Source organism: Myotis brandtii, unplaced genomic scaffold (assembly GCF_000412655.1).
Source record: "Myotis brandtii unplaced genomic scaffold, ASM41265v1 scaffold339, whole genome shotgun sequence".
In the NCBI taxonomy this organism is placed as follows: domain Eukaryota; kingdom Metazoa; phylum Chordata; class Mammalia; order Chiroptera; family Vespertilionidae; genus Myotis; species Myotis brandtii.
Window position 1 is genome coordinate 67,441 of NW_005363061.1, and position 16,513 is coordinate 83,953.

Below are 16,513 nucleotides of genomic sequence, written 5' to 3' on the forward strand. Positions count from 1 at the left end.
GGGTGCCTGGCCAGCCTGGGTGAGGGGATGATGGCTGTTTGCATCTGGTCACACCCCCTTCAGGGTGGGGGTCCCCACTGGGGTGCCTGGCCAGTCTGGTTGAGGGGCTGAGGGCCGTTTTCAGGCTGGCGGGTGGCTGAAGCTCCCAACCTGTCCTTTTTTCCTTTTTTTTTTAATTCTGGGCCAGCTTTAGCTCTGAGGCTCGGCTCCAGCTATGAGACCTCTGCTGCTCAAAGCAGGTTTCTGGCCTTTGTTTACCTTCTGTATTTGAAACAATGTTGCGGTCCTGCTGGCTGAAGCCCGGGTTTTGTTTAGCTTCTATATTTGTTACAATGTTGCTTAGAGAGCAGCTGAGAGGCCAGCAAGGCAGGCAGGAAGCTTGGCTTCCTCTGTCACTGAAGCAAGCAAGCCTCCCTGCTCGTGTCAGCTGCCTGGCTGCCGGCCGCCATCTTGGTTGGCAGTTAATTTGCATATCTCACTGATTAGCCAATGGGAAGGGTAGCGGCCATATGGCTAATTACCATGTTTCTCTTTTATTAGATAGGATTACTTATTGACTGTCCCGTTCCCCATCCCATAAGGTCCATGAAAATTTGTCTCCTTTGTTTATGATGTATCCCTAGTGCCAAGAATAGTGCCTGAAATATAGTAATCACATGGTAAACATTAGTTCACTTATAGAACTGGTGAGATTCAGACATGACTTGTCCATACCAGAACCTGTATTCTTAGTCACTACACTATACTTTCTCTCTCTCTCTCTCTCTTTATTTTTGTAAGAGAACATTTATTTGGTAAATTACAGAGGTAGAAGAAGTACTTCCTAGAAGAAATGGGTTTAGTAAATGAGTTATGGGGGCAAAGGAAGGGCCCTTGGAGCTTGGGAATGAGTAAGCTAAGGGTAATGTGCCTGAGGGAGAGGGAGGAAGAGTGAGAGAGGGAGGGGAAAGGCACGGGTGAGCTCCCAGGAGGGAGAGTGTTATACTTTCTCTTAAGAGTGTGGTGTTCCTCCAGAAGTGAATGAGAGCAGGAACAGGAAAAAAAAGAGCAGTGTCCTGCCCTGGCCGGTTTCTCAGTGGTTAGAGCATTGGCCTGAGGACAAAAAGGCACATTCCTGGTCAAGAGCACCTAGGTTGCAAGTTTAATCCCTGGCCCCATGGGGCTCCAGCAGGAGGCATCCAATCTATGTCTCTCTCATGTCGATGTTTCTCTCTCTCTCTCTTTTTCTCTCTCCTCTGACTCCCTCTTTCCCTCTCCTTCCCCCCCAACCCTCCCTTTCAATCTGTCTAAAAATCAATGGAAAAAATATCCTTGGTTGAGGATTTAAAAAGTGTCCCTAATCTGTCCAAATTCACTGCATTATTACATGTCTTCAAGGAAATAAACAGCAAATTGCTGCCGTTTAGACAACAAGCTGTGTTATAAATGACAGTCCAGAAGAGCACATCAGCTCTATAAAACACAACGCTCATCTCTCCATTTCACACATAGTAAACAAGGAGGAGACTTAGTGGTCTCTGGAGTCAGCTGGAAGAGATAAGAATCCAAGCCAGTTTACCTTATAGCCCAGTAAGCCAGGATTTGAAGATACTTGCCCTAAATGGGTTACCCCCCCCCCCCTTTGGCATCCAATCTGTTTCTGATCCACCTCTGTGGGATTTCAGCTCAATTTGGAAAAGGCAGCGCCTGCCCCACAGTCTGTAGGGCCTACCCCGGAACCGCCAGGCCAGAACCTTCTGCCATTTGTGATTGTGTCGCCAAAACAGCAGATCTCTCAGTGGAGAACAGACTGGCCCCTGTTTTCCTTCATATTTCATTTAGCCTTGCAACACTAAAGCAAAGCATGAAATGTTATGTGTAAAGTAGAGCATTTCATATTAATTTGCCGGTGAATCTGTTCTTAGATCTTACCCACCAATCCTGAAGTCAAATTTCATTTTTCTTTTGGAGGTTTTTCCCCTTTTCCCCGAGGAGGGCATTATGCCTAATAATGGTCTCCGTTTATCAAACTTCTATATACCACACACTGTGATGCTTTTATACATTATTATTCTTGACCACAACAGCTCTGAGAGTTTGAGTAAACTTGCCTAAGATCCATGACTAGCAAGAGGAAAAGCTCGGATCCGAACCTATTGTACTCTGAACCTCCTCTGATGACACTACACTGAGCCATCAGTATGTTAGTTATCCTGAGGGGGCCATGGTTTCTTTCCCATTTAAAACATTTTCTTAAAGGGACAATCAATATATTCCATTTATTTCCTAGGTAAATTTCATAATTGTGTAAGTTACACAAAGGGAGAAACATAAGCATATCACCTCTCTTTCCACACAGTGCTTGGAGTTTCACCCTGTAGAAAGTCACAGGGCAAGCATGGAAAGTAACAGTTAGCAATCAGTAAGCAGTTAATGTGAAATTATAACCAAAGGCAAGTGGTGTTGATAATGTTCTCACATCTGTCACTGCCCTGCCTTCTCATCCTTAGCACTGTTGTATAGTATCTCCCATGGACTATGGCAAAGACTTCCTCACTCGAGTCTGCTCTCTCCACGCTCTTCCATCCAATTCATCTTCTCTACCTATAGTTGTCTTTTCAAAACGTGGGTCTGATTAAGGCACTGTGCTGCCTGACAACCGTCAGCGCCCCCACCAGCCCAGCCCCACTGTTCAGGATGGCCCTCAGTCCAGGCTTACCCTCCTTTGCCTACGCCCTTGCTGGCCACTTGTCCTCTTATCACCATCACTGTACCCTTCGCTCTACCCTGCAAGACCTCAGTCTTTTTGACAGCTGTGCGTTTGCACATGCTGCTGCTCCCTGTGGCAGAAGCATCCATCCCTGCCCCCCGTTTGCTGGTTAAATTGCAGCTTACAAAGCTCGTTCTTTATCTTTATTATAGGTAGCACCTTATTTTTACCACATTATAAAGCCTATCAACATGTTGTAATTATGTGTGTCTCTCTTTCCATTTGATTTTGGGATCCTTAAAGGCAGGACAGTGATCTGTTCATATTTGCGTGTGGGTACCTGACATCATTTCTGGCATCTAGAGATATAGACTACATTTACATTGACTATTTAAGTGGATGGCATTTGCAGTTTTGCTCTTTCATTTCTGAAGGATTTTATCTCAGTGAAGAAGTGGATAATAGCTTTTCTATACTATTGTTTTACTATAGTCTCAATATGACTAATTAAAAAGGCAAAGTTGAAAGTTGAATTGACCCCAAAGGGGGAAGAAAAGCAGATATACAATTGTAGTACATCTATACCAGTGTTTTTATCTTGCATTCTGATGGATTCTGGTCACTTTTCAACTTAACATGACATACCTGTGTCAGGACCTAAGGACCTTATTGGAGGAGAATTGCATTCCTAGAAAGTCCCTGCAGAGGTGGATAGTGGGTTTCCCTGGGTTTGAGTGATGATCTGGATTTACTCAGCTGGGAGGCCATGTAGTCTAGTCCCCAGTGGCTAAATCTCTTCTTTTCTCCACAGGGAAACAACTGGAAGGCATCTGGTAAGTTGGGTGGGATCCTTACGTTGACTGGTTTACGAAACAAAGCTGGACCTGTGCACTTCAGGTTCCAGTCTGTGGTTCCAGCTTAAAACCCAGTTCTGCGTCATAAATCTTCAAGTTGTAACGCGGTGGTTCTCAGCCAGGGATTCTTTTGTCCCCTCCCCCCGGGACATTGGGCAGTGTCCGGAGACATTTTTGGTGGGTGGGTGGAGGCCAGGGATGCTGCTGTCACATCCTACAGTGCACAGGACAGCCCACAACAAAGAATTACTGAGCCACAACTGGCAGTGGTGCTGAGATTGAGAAACCCTGCCCTAAAGAAAGGCAGAGAGATGTCCTGCCCGCCCCTCACCAAGGTTTCTAACTACAGAAGTCTGAAGGCCCCACAAGTCTGTCTTAAATCACACCTACTTTGATCTCTCACTGCTGGACCCATCCCTGTCAGACAACGAGACGGTGGCTGAGCTCTCAGCTCCACTCATGAGGAAGCCATAGGTCAGTATTCAGTCTTGACTCCTAGACCCTCCTGACATTGGATTGATAGAATGGCCCTTTGCTTTGTTTGACTCAAACCAAGTAATATGAACCTCTTCACCTGAAATAGGTCCACCCTTCACACCATCTGGTCCTTCCATCAGCATGATCCAGGTGCACTGCTCCTGTTAGTTTAAAAAGCCCAGGAGCACACCATGGTCTGCAGTCTTTATTTCAGTAATTGATTTGTTAATACCAAGGTGAATCTCTAGGGACTCCCCTCTGCTTACATGGTTCTCAGCTGGGGTCAATTCCGAGACATGTGGTAATGTCTGGAGACATGTTTGGTTGTCACAGCTGAGGGGAGGGGATGCTGCTGGCATCCAGTGGGTGGAGGCCAGGATGCTGCTGCACATCCTGCACTACACAGGCCAGCCCCCAGTCAAGAACCGTCCAGCCCCAAATGTCAATAGTGCCAGAGGTGGGAAACCCTCACCTGTGGTGTTTATCTTGCCTTTGGTTGGTTTTATAAGGCTGTTGACCACAGTCCTATCCGTGGGCAGAAATGATTCTCAGTGCAGTGTGGTGATTGCTTTTTCTCAGATGGTTTTAAGTTTTCTGGCTTATTCTATCTCCTCTCTGCGTTGCAGGCACACCTCCATAGTTGTACACAAGGATGAGTTCTTCTTTGGCAGCGGTGGGATCTCCAGCTGTCCCCCGGTGAGTGACCCTCCCCAGCCCTGTCCTGCAGTCTCAGGTTCCTGGGGATTCCCAGAGGCCAGGAACTCGGCTGCTACTCTCTGTGTTCTCGTCCTGGCCCAGTGCATGTAGGCCTGTGGCATCGCTCCTCGCAACTGCCTGAAGGCTCAGCTCAAGAGAACCCTCCCCAGGCCCTCCGGCCAGTTGCTGTGCTCTTTGCTCCCACGGCACTTTTGGGTCCCTGTGTGTCACACTGAGCGTGTTGTGGTGAAATGAGCTGTTCCTGGGGCTCCACAGGAACTATGTAAGCTCTTGGGGAGCCGAGACTGTGCCTCACTCTCCTGTCCCGTGACCAGCTCCGTGCCCGGCTCACAGCATGAACTCAGCCAACGTGAAGCCGAATATGCGGGCTCTGAGAGGTAAAGTGAGTTGCCCAAAGTTACATGGCCAGAGCATGGCAGCAATACTTTAACAGGCCTGTGACTCTAAAGCCCATGCCATTTTCCAAAAAATTTGTCTGAACTAGCCAGGGTTGTCCCAGGAGGTGCTCAAACCACATAGCCATTCATTTTGATACTCATAAATGGGAAGTCATTCTTGGTTTCTTCTCACTGGTCCCTCACCTATAACAAATCCTTCATTAAGCCCAGTCAGTTCTGCCTTGTAAATGTGTCTTGAATCAGCCTTTCTCTCCTCACCTATCCCCTTTTCTCCAGGGCTTTCACCTAATCCAGGCCACACTCATATCCAGCCTGGACCACAGCAATGCATCTACTCCTCTCCATCAGTCAGTTCTCCCCACGGGAAGCAAAGTGACCTTTTCCAAATGAAAATCTGGTTGTGGCATCCCCCTGCCACAAAACTCTACCCATTATTCTTGGAATAAAAACCAGAAAGCTCGCCCTGGCTGGTTTGGCTCAGTGGATAGAGCGTCGGCCTGCGGACTGAGGGGTCCCAGATTTGATTCCAGCCAAGGGCACATGCCTGGGTTGCGGGCTCAATCCCCAGTGGGGGGCGTGCAGGAGGCAGCCAATCAATGATTCTCTCTCATCATTGATGTTTCTCTCTCCCCCTCTCCTTCCCTCTCTAAAATCAATAAAATATATTTTTAAAAAAACAAAAACAAAAAAACCCAGAAAGCTCGGCGTGACCTCCAGGGCCCTAACTGGTCTCAGGCTGCCTCTCGGGGTGGCCTCTTTTCAAGTCATGCCCTTGCCCAACCCCTCTCCTTACTCCTGGAACACACCTTCAAACCTATCCACTGCCTTCAGCCCACTCCCCGATCTCTCACCTTGTTATGCTTCTCCATCCTTCAGATTTGAGCTCAGTGTCCCTAACCCTCAAATCTTCCTGACCCTTCAGACTGGGATGGTCCCCTGCCATATGTACTGACGGCATTCTGTAATTTTCCAGCAAGACCATTATTGCAACTCATAATAATACATTGGTTTATGGGATTTTTTGTCTGCCTTCCCCACTAGGCTATAAGCTCCCTGAGGGCAAGAAACTCATCTGTTTTGTTACATCATACCCCAGTGCCTAGCATAAGGCCCGTCACATAGTGAGTTCTCAATACATATTTGTTATATGAGTGAATAATGGGGGAGGGGGGTCAAATAGTGATCTTTTAGTTTCTTATAACTCTAAGGTCATTTTTCTCTGGCTACCATGATTATCCTGCTCACCGTGCCCTCTCCAGTGCCTGGAACAATGTCAGGCACATAGTAAGTGCTCACTAGCTATTGTATAAATTCATGGTCTTTGCAGGGAGCTTTGCTTTGGAGCGCGCTACCTTTTTCCCAGCTCATTCCCAGCGCTGTCCCTCCCTCGCCCCCCAGTGATCCTGTTGCTTCCCCGTGGCTGGTTTTCCCACTGGGCCTCAGTCTTGCCCTTGGTCTACTGTGGCGGTCTGTTAGCCCATGGCTGAGGGTTTTCTGTAGGCCTTTCAGGGGCCATTAACTCCCTTGCCTGGGGAACCCTATTAACATCATTGGATTATCCTCACCGATCACAAAAGAACGGAATTTGGAAATATTTGCCAGCCTGCCAGATTGCTCACAGTCCTTCACATTTTCCCTGTGTTCAAGGGACATCAAGTGTGTCACTAGAAACCCTGGCTGCTTACCTTTTGGACATGGGCATAGAAAGGTGGCCTGTCATGTGGGAGCCATTTCTAATTGTCCTGTTCTGCCTTCATGGTCAGGCAGTTTGGGGACGAAGGGGGATTCAGATTCTAGGTTCCTGTCTTTTTATCAGCTGAAGGAGTGGACAGCATCAGGAGTCTGAGCTGCATGAGACTCAGCTTCCCAGGCCCCCACCAGAAACTAGAAGCCCAATTTCTTAGCCGTCTTTCTAGCACTGGCAATGGCAAGTCTCCAGGAAGCTCTAAGCCATTGGAGCCCCGGTGCAAATAGGAAGTAACATTCTTCATCTGCCCTAGGTGCTCTGAGAGTTAAAGTTGTCAGAACAGAGCATTTGTGGTCGTCCATGGAAAGGCACATTAAAAAGTTCAATGGAAATGGTAATTTAATGACTCTCTTTGGGTTGGCTCTTTTAGGGAGGGACATTGCTTGGGCCCCCAGACTCTGTGGTTGATGTGGGGAGCACAGAAGTCACAGAAGAAATCTTTCTGGAGTACCTGTCCTCCCTGGGGGAGTCTCAGTTCCGGTGAGTGGAGACAGGGTGGTGGTTAGTGTGTCTGTCTCCCCACTAGATTATCACCCCCAGAGGGCAGCCACCAGTCCCATCCCCAGAGTCCTCAGCACCGGGCCTGGCCCAACATTTGCTGAATAGACATGCAGAGGAGGCAGAAGAGCGCAGGCCTTCTGCTGAGACTTGGAGGAAGGACGGGCTAGTGATTCTTCCTGATTAAAATCAGCTGCTGCTATTCAGCAGCTCCTGTCCTCAGCTTACACTGGCCAAGTGTTTTGTGCTGAAAATCAAAACCAAGGTTTGTAGAGGGGTTGGGATAGAATACAAACTCGAGAAGATTTTCTCTTAAAGAAGCTTTTGTCGACTCAATAACTGTTAAATTCCAACCCTAGAGCTCTGCTTTTGTGAAAGTAAAGATTGTCCTGAAATTGTAGAGGAGCCTCATGTTTATATCTCATCCTTCCCTTCAAAAATCTGTTTCCAATGGTCCAGCGAGGCAAACCAAGCAGCCCTCAAATTCAGCTGTGCTCCCCCTTCCATTACCTGGTTGAGCATTTCTTACACTCGCTTGCTGGCTGCTCGCTCATGCCTGTGCTCCTTTCTCACAATGTGCAGAGGTGAGGCCTACAACCTCTTTGAACACAACTGTAACACCTTCAGCAATGAAGTGGCACAGTTCCTGACCGGGAGGAAGATCCCTTCCTACATCACTGACCTTCCCTCTGAAGTTCTCTCCACGTAAGTGCCCTCTGCCTCTGCCCTGCCTTGCAAGTCCCCATTCCCGGCCAGTGCCACTCCTCCGCCCAGGTCTGCCCTCTCCTGGTCTCGGCAGAATCTTCCCAAGCCTGGTGGGCCCTGTCATGATGACAGCTTCGAACATGGAAGGCCACTGTTTTCTCTACTCACCAGTGCACCCTTGTATTACCTTCACCCGACTTGGAGTTGGGCCATCTACCCTGGTCTGAGTGCAATCACAGAACTTAGAAACCCACTTGTACAGAATCTGGCATCTGTCTTTCCCATTGCACACGAAGCATGCCACTCCCCAGAAGTGCCCGCTTATAATGCAGTTTTAGATGGAGAAGCAGAGAGTAGGTCAGAGAATTCCGAGGGCGGCTTGTTGTTAGTCTTTCTTCCTCTGCACCATGAGCTCTTTGACGCCCTCAAAGACAACTTCCGAATTGCCCTCGTACCTTATGGGCCATCACCCAGGCACTGTCCCTAAAAGGACACACACCCACCCAAAGCCATCACACCCCTCCATTCCTTTGCTATTGACTGCGTTCAGGCAGCCTCTGCCCACTCCAGGGCCATGTCCATTTGTTGACTCTGACTCAGTTTCTCCTGAACTGGGGCCCTGTCCGACAGGTATCCCAGCAGGTTGAGCAGGCTCAGCAAGGGGACTGTTTTCACACCTGGGTAGGAACCCCTCAGGAAAAACTGCATCGGACACGAGGCTGCTCTGTCCCAGCCCTGGCCCTGCCTTCCTTGGCGGGTATGTTCAACCACGCCGCCTTACTAAGGATCTAGGTTATGGGGCCCTGAGCAAGCTTTAGTAGCTGGAATGTTCTTGCTGTTATTATTTGATGGGTGGAGACTGAACTAAGGTTACTATTTTTCAGTTTCATCTGTTTCTGTTTGGAATACTTCATTCCCTTTGAATTTGGGGACAATTTTCCAAAATGGTAGTATCCCCTGAAGGAAAACAACCCCAGTAACTGAGAAGTGTTGTGGACAACCTGTTGTAAGGTTGAGTAATCTTGGACAGTCTCTGACATCCGGTGTTTGCAGTTCCAGCCAAGCTCCTCTGAGAACAACTGGGGAGCCCTTTACAAAGTGGCATTAACACCTGGCAACCTGCATTTGTTGCGTTTCCTGACTCTTCCTGTGTCCCTAGCAGAATCTCCTGACTTTATCTTTTTCATGTCTTTTTTCCCCCTCAGCTTCCTCATTAAACTTTATTTTATCTTCTTGTACCATGAAAATTAAAGATACAAGTACAGAAAGTACAAGAAGCTCTAGTTCCCTGTATGTGGCCAGCCTGTTCAAGCCATAGAACTAACCAGGACCTAGAGGCAAAGGTAGTGAGATGGTAGCATCTACTGGAGAGAGTACAGTTTGGGGGAGCCCCAACCTAGAACCTCTTTCCAGGTGTCAAAATGCAGAGCAGGCTCCTTAGAGACCCCTCCCATGAAAAGCCAGGCGGGAGGCAGGTGGGAAGAAGAGATGAGGTAAGAGTGTTCTTCCCATATGGTGGTGACGCTGCACCTGTGGGGAGCTGGGCGTGCTGGCGGTCCACGAGCCCACCTGAGCTCCTGTGTCTGCTTTCTCCGCAGCCCCTTCGGACAGGCCCTGCGGCCCCTCCTGGACTCCATCCAGATCCAGCCTCCTGGAGGGAGCACCATGGGCCGACCCAACGGTCAGAGCTAACAGGACTGCATGGGACCGCCCTGCCTCCCAGGGCTTTCCTTTTTAAACAAAACAAACCCGACCAGATTTCTATTTTATAATTTTACATCAGAGCTAACAACCAGGGGACAGCTTTTTAAATTTCCCAGGGAAGGAGATCATCAGGCTGCATGTAGGACAATGCTGCTAAGAACAGAACAAAATGCCCGCCCTTTGAAAGTATTATACTAATTTATTAAGGCTGTCTTGTCTGTGCGTTCACTTGACGCTGCTTCCTAAGCATCCTCCACGCTCGAGGAAAGGAGGGGGTTTGTTTAAGCAGGAAGTACAGTTTGGGGGAGCCCCAACCTAGAACCTCTTTCCAGAAAACACCCATGCTCTACCCAGGTTGCCACCTCCTGTGGGGATCCCGGTGAGTTTTACAACAGCCATGACCTGGAAGCAGTTCCTCACTAGTGTTAAACGAACCAAAGGAGTTGGTGCACTGGAACCAGTTTCAGGATGACTCACCCAACCTAAGTGAACTCTTTAGCCACAGCTGTGTCACCTTCCCTCCTGTACCCCAAGCAGGCCATGGGGCCCGAGCTGGAGCCGCCAAAAGCCTCAGGATCGAGGGAGAGCAACAGGAAGTGTCAGGCAGAGAAAACAGGATAAAGCCATTCCTCCTTCCTCCCTAGACTGATAGCCGATCCTCAGACATCAGTTTTGGAGAACCTGCCTTGCTGCCTACAGGCTGCTCTTCCTCAGCATAGCTGACCTGTTGTAATTAACGAGGGTCCGGCTGGAGCGGCAGAGACCCAGGCCCCCTGTCTGCAAGTCACATGTAATAACCTTATTACAGTCACCTCCCCACCCAGACCAGTGTGCAGTATTCAGCTGGGACCACGGGGAATGATTCCCGGCTCCAGGAAATGTAGAAAGAATAATAATGCAGAGTCAAGGTGGCAAGAAATTTAGAGTTGTTTCTGATAGGAATTTGTGCATTATCCTAAATGTGTTGTGAAGACACATGTTGTTTCCATCGTCATTTTGACTTTAAGGAAGCATGGTAGGGGGTGCGTAGCCATTTTCCTTATGAGCTGCTGCTGAGAGCTTATAGGCAGGGAACAATCTGGAAGTTTCTTATCCAGAGAGGCTTTCAGATTCCCTTTCTTCACTGCGCCTCCCCTTAAGTTGGCTTCTGGGGAAGTGAGGGTGGAGGGAGGACTCGGCTGCCAGGTACCTGAGGCCCAGCTCCGGCATTGCTCCTCTTGCCCCTCCTCCTGCAACTTCTTAGACTTGAATTATGTTGTCTTTCCTGGGGTCTGGCCTGCAGCAGGTGCCTTTCTTTTCCAAAAAGCTGCTGCTCCCCTCTGGCCCCTCTCCTGTCTGTGCCATCCGCAGAGCAGTTGGCATCAGGGTCTCAGCTCAAGGAAAAGATGTTAGTCTGCCTTAGTGTTTGCCTGTGACCTGGCCAGCTGTGATGTCAAGTGACATTTTGGAACTTTTATGATGGGAGGCCAAACGAATGAGTGTTTAATTCTTCTCAAGACCCACTGATTTGCCAGAATGCGTGGCAGTGATCCACTAGAGCAGAGACTGGCAGGGACCCTTACTTAATGTTCACCGACTGGAGAATGGACCACGGGGCATGGCTTTCTCCCAAGAAGGCAGCACATTGGCTCCTTCCCGCCTGGTGTCTCCTTTCCCAGTTGCCTGGCCCAGCCCTCCCTCCCTACCAGGCTCTTCCTCCAACCTCTCCACACAGAGCTCCAGCCAGAGGGTGCTGGGCATCACAGCTCCTCTTCTCTCTCCTCCCCATCTCTTTTTTCTCCTCCCACAGTCACCTCCAGACCCAGGGCTATACTGAAAAATGGCTCCCCTAAGAGACTTTGAGTCACTTGGTCCATTGAAAGTCCCCTTCATGCCCAGCAGCCATTTGTGCCAATGCCTGTGCCCTAGGGAGAGACAGAGGGATCAGTAAGCCATCATCTCAGAGCCCTGCAGGAAAGCAAGCTCTCCCTCCCCGACCCCAGTCCTACCGGCACTCACTTCGGAAGCCCAGGCTCAGACTCGGACCCCCCTCACATTCTCTGTCTCCCAGCACCTCAGGAGCGTGTCCATTGTGCCCAGCTAGCTCCACACGGGCGTGCAGGGGTGACCAGAGTGACAAGTGAGCCACGTGTGTGATTGTGGTGCACAGTGGACACCTCCATAGCAGTCTGCTGGTTTAAAGGGACGGAAGGAGGTGGGATGAGACCGGCACCCCTCCCAGAAATAAAGCTTGTACCTTTGAGATTCCTTTTTGCCCTTGAAGTCAAACTAATAACTGTGTTTAGTACGGAGGTGTTTGCTGGTTTTCTTTGATGTTTTTTCTAATGCAATAAACTCCCTCTGCCTGCTGCGTTTGTGTCAGGTGTGGCGGTCCGGGTGAGCGTCCAACATGAAGCCCTGGCTTTTTTTCTCCCTCTGAGCTTGACTTTGCTGAGTCTGGATGTGCAAAGCCCTGGCTTTTTTGTCTGTCTCCCTCTGAGCTTGACTTTGCTGAGTCTGGATGTGCCACCTTTGCTTGGTTGTAAGCCTTACAGATAAGAAGTGGTGAAAGCAGGAACGAGTATGACTTTCACCACTGATTTACAAAGATGTGGGGAGAACCCCGCTGAAAAAGCCAGGTAAGGTTACACTGCAGTGAGAGAGATGGGCACCAGGTGGCGCTGTACACCCCACAACTGCCCACAGCCAAACTAGGCTGACCTGGATACCGCAGGTCACAAGACTATGCCCTGCTCCCCACACACCTCTACCCTTTCGTGGCCCCCAAAGAGTCCTCGGGGCAACGCATTTATCAAGGCGCTTCTCGAATTTATCCTCGGACCTCTCCAACCCCACACCTTCCTGCAAGAGCAGTTCCTATCACTGCAGGCGGTTTCCACCTCTGGCCTTAATTTACCATTTGCTGGACCTGAATTCTCCCCCCTCCACCTATCCTCAGAGCAGCCCCTCACCAGGTGCTAAGGGCCCAGCTTTAGCACTTCTCTGCAAAGCCTTTGCCCCCTCCACGCACAGCTGCCCCTTCCCTCCTGCGGGTGCCTCCCAAACACTCCTGCCAGCTGGGGCAGGGCCTGGCTGTGGTCATCCTTTGCCCCTCTCCACCCACAGCTGCCCCTTCCCTCCTGCGGGTGCCTCCCAAATACTCCTGCCAGCTGGGGCAGGGCCTGGCTGTGGTCATCTGAGTGCCCAGCACCCAGCACAGGGCCTGGCAGAGAGCTGCCATCACAGAGTGCGTCAGTCCCCATAGGCCCACACGGAGGGGGAGAGGCAGGTCATAACAAACCCTGGACCTGGATTTAGACGCCCGGATTGAACCTCTGCCTCAGATACCTTGATCGGGCCTTCCTTTCACTGGGCCTCAGTTCATTTAACCTCTCTCCATCCCTGGCATGAGAGGTGAGGAGTGACTTGCCCAAGGTCTCAGTCCTGGGGCTCAAGTCTAAACCACAGAAATCACTAACCCAGGTGTCAGGAGGCTGCTGTCCTTGCGTCCCACCCCCAGGCGGGGCAGTGCTGGGGCCCAGCCATCTATGTCCCCACTGGCTTTGGCTGAAGGAGCCCCAAGGGGGCCTGTGCCAACCCAGCAACAGCCTCCACCCCCTCCACAAAACACCTATAAACATGCGCACTGCAGCTGGTTTAAATGTAACACCCTTGTTTATTGTGAAAACAATAAGCTCTGCAGGCATTTTGGAAAATGAAGAAAAAACGGCTAACACCCACAGTCTCACCAACCACCCACTGCTCCAAACCAAGATGGAATTAAAACCAGCAATAGCTCTACCCTGCTCCTCTTTAAGCACATCTCCTCCCCTGCACCCAGAGAGGCTGCAGTGGTGGTCCCATTTATAGACAAGGAACAGGACCAGAGAGCGGGAGGGACCTGCCCAAGGTCGCCTGGGGAGAGGCAGCCCCAGGAACTGTCAATCTGACTGTACCCCCACTACACCTGGGCTGCCCCTTGGGCTGGGACTGCCCACCTTCAGGTCACACTCCAGACAGGGAAGAGGGGCAACACCCCTGTATTCATTCGGCAACATGTTGACACTTGGCCTTCCGCCAAGGGGCCCGGGAAAAGCCTGGGCTTTGGTGGGTGGAACTGAATATGAGTCCTGACTGTTCTGTGTGACCCGGGAAAGCAACTTCAGCTCTGGTGTCAGTGCCTAGGTCTGAAAATGGAGTGTCAGCACTGTCACCTCAGAGGATTCTGGCAAAAGAAAATGAAATGCCCAATGAATGAGCTATACTGCCCAAAGCAAACATGGAAGTCACTAACCTGCAAACCTCGGCCAACTGTATGGCCCAGAAGAGCCTAGTCTTCCTTCGTGAGCAGGATCCTGCCAGGATGGGGTCTCAGGCCCCCTGCCTTCAGGCCTGGCTTCCTTTGGTGCTCTGGAAACCCTTCTGGCCAGGCCTCCCAGTCCCAGTTCCCTCGGTCCTGCTCCTCGCTTTCCCTAGGGCCTCCTCAGGGCCCCATCTGAACACCAGTTGCCAGGGAAAAGCCTCCCTCTTAAAGGGATATACTGGTGGCCATCAGGCCACCCCATCTGGTCTTCCTGGGTCTGCGTCTCAGGGCAGTTCACGCCCCCTCTCTGGGTTTCAGTATCCTCATCACTGAAATGAGTTGTGAGAATTCAGGGAGAGGTTGTGAAAGGTATTTGTAAGGAAACTGGTTCACTGCAGGTCTAAGGCGTAGGTGTGCTATTGTTGGGAGCTTATCTTTTTGAAAAGGTGGAGTTAATCCACAGGAGACAAACACTTGTCCTGCCCTATGGGCCCCATTCTACAGTTTCTGGATTCCAGCACCAGGGGTGGAGCCCTGGCATCTGCATTTAACAAATTCCTTAGGAATTCCTTTATTTTTTAAATATATTTTTATTGATTTCAGAGAGGGGAGAGGGAGATACAGAAACATCAATGATGAGAGAGAATCATTGATCAGCTGCCTTCTGCACACCCCACACTGGGGATCGAGCCTGCAACCCAGGCATGTGTCCTGACCAGGAATCTGACCATCACATCCTGGTTCATAGGTCAACACTCAACCACTGAGCCAGGCCGGCCGGGTGGATTCCTTTTTTTAAAAAAAAAGTATTTATTTTTAGAGAGAGAAACATAGATTTGTTGTTCCACTTATTTCTGCATTCATTGGTTGATTATTTTTTTAATAATATTTTTAATGGATTTTAAAGAGAGGAAGGGAGAGGGAGAGAGAGATAGAAACATCAATGAGAGAGAAACAACAGGCCGCCTCCTGCACTCCCCCTACCAGGGATCGAGCCCAAAACCCGTGAATCGAACATGAAACCTCTCAGTGCATGGGGCAAGGCTCAACCAACTGAGCCACACTGGCCAGGGCATACATGTTCTCTTAGAGTTTGAGTCTTGGCTTGAATTCTTTCCTAGCCAGAACTCAAGTACAGAGGTTACCGAACCTTGGTCCGGTATGACCCCACTGGTGTAACATCTGGTGCTTTTTGCCACCACCAATAATCGTATAGATCAGTGGTTCTCAACCTGTGGGCGCGACCCCTTTGGGGTCGAACGGCACTTTCACGGGGGTCGCCTAAGACCACCGGAAAACACATATATAATTACATATTGTTTTTGTAATTAATCACTATGCTTTAATTATGTTCAATTTGTAACAATGAAATTGGGGGTCACCACAACATGAGGAACTGTATTAAAGGGTTTTGGCATTAGGAAGGTTGAGAACCACTGTTATAGATGAACCATGGTTAATTTATCCAATCCCCAATTTTTTTCTTTTCTTATTTTCTAAAAGTTGAATTGCTGGCTCAAAGGGTCTGCACAATTTAAGACTTTTGACAGGCAATGTCCATTTAATCAGTGACAGTATCCAACACATCTATACAAGTTCTCCTTTGGAATGGGCCTGCTGTGTGCCTGCTACTTTGTGGGCTCTTCTATTTCTTTTCATGTGCAAAGCAACCCTACAAAGTAGGCGGCATTCTTCCCATTCTGCAGATGGAGACACAAAGTTTCAGAGAAGTGAAATGACTTGTCCAAAGTCACATAGTGGTGGACCTGGGAAGACAACCTAGAACCGACTCCAGAGTCAATGTGATGATCAAATAGTTATGAATAAAGATCCGGGAAGGCTTTTTTGAAGGAGGTGGACCGTGAGCTGAGCCTTATGAGGTGGACAGAAGGACAGCAGGAGGAGTAAGGGAGGGGAAAGAAAGCCAGCTGGCAAAGTCTATAGCTAGAGCAAAGGCCATGAGGAGATTTCTTCAAGCTCAAGATTTTTAGGGCAAAGGCATTAGCAGGGAGGGGCGAGTTACGGAATGATTGATGGCAGACGGGACAGTCCAGCTCCAGCCCTTGCCCCGGAGGCCCTTCACTGCGGGTTCGAGGCCCCGCCCCTGTCCAGCCTTCCACCGCCTGATGCAATCAAAACCATCCCGTCACTGTCCAACCTGGGCCCAGCCCCTCTCTTCCGGGCTCTCTTCCTCTCTCATACCCGGCCCTGGCCCCGCCTCCGTACGGGTCGGAACAACGCGGCCCTTACTGCGGGGCTGTGCTCCGCCCTATTCCACGCCCCTTCTCTGTCTGGTCCAATCAGAATTATCCTTATAAGTTCGCTCAGGCCCGCCCCTCCCCGCAGAGACCACGCCCCTTCTGCAGTGACTCACCAGTCCTGCCGGAGGGCCCCGCTCTCCAAGGTCTGCTCCTCTCGGCCCCGCCCCCCAGGCCCCGCCCC

General features: G+C 50.0%; 2 protein-coding genes across 2 annotated transcripts in view; both read left to right on the forward strand.

The window, feature by feature from the left end:
- The window catches only part of DESI1 (desumoylating isopeptidase 1), a 23,894-nt gene extending 11,755 nt beyond the window's left edge, over nt 1–12,139 (forward strand). Inside the window, exons 2-6 of the mRNA XM_014543821.1 lie at nt 3,467–3,522; nt 4,647–4,716; nt 7,253–7,362; nt 7,963–8,085; nt 9,684–12,139. Of these exons, the coding sequence (XP_014399307.1) occupies nt 3,467–3,522; nt 4,647–4,716; nt 7,253–7,362; nt 7,963–8,085; nt 9,684–9,777 (453 nt within the window). The 3' untranslated portion in view covers nt 9,778–12,139. The remainder of the gene's footprint in view (nt 1–3,466; nt 3,523–4,646; nt 4,717–7,252; nt 7,363–7,962; nt 8,086–9,683) is intronic.
- Nucleotides 12,140–12,351: 212 nt separating this feature from the next.
- The window catches only part of PMM1 (phosphomannomutase 1), a 12,179-nt gene continuing 8,017 nt past the window's right edge, over nt 12,352–16,513 (forward strand). The window contains exon 1 of the mRNA XM_014543822.1: nt 12,352–12,407. Within this exon, the coding sequence (XP_014399308.1) occupies nt 12,352–12,407 (56 nt within the window). The remainder of the gene's footprint in view (nt 12,408–16,513) is intronic.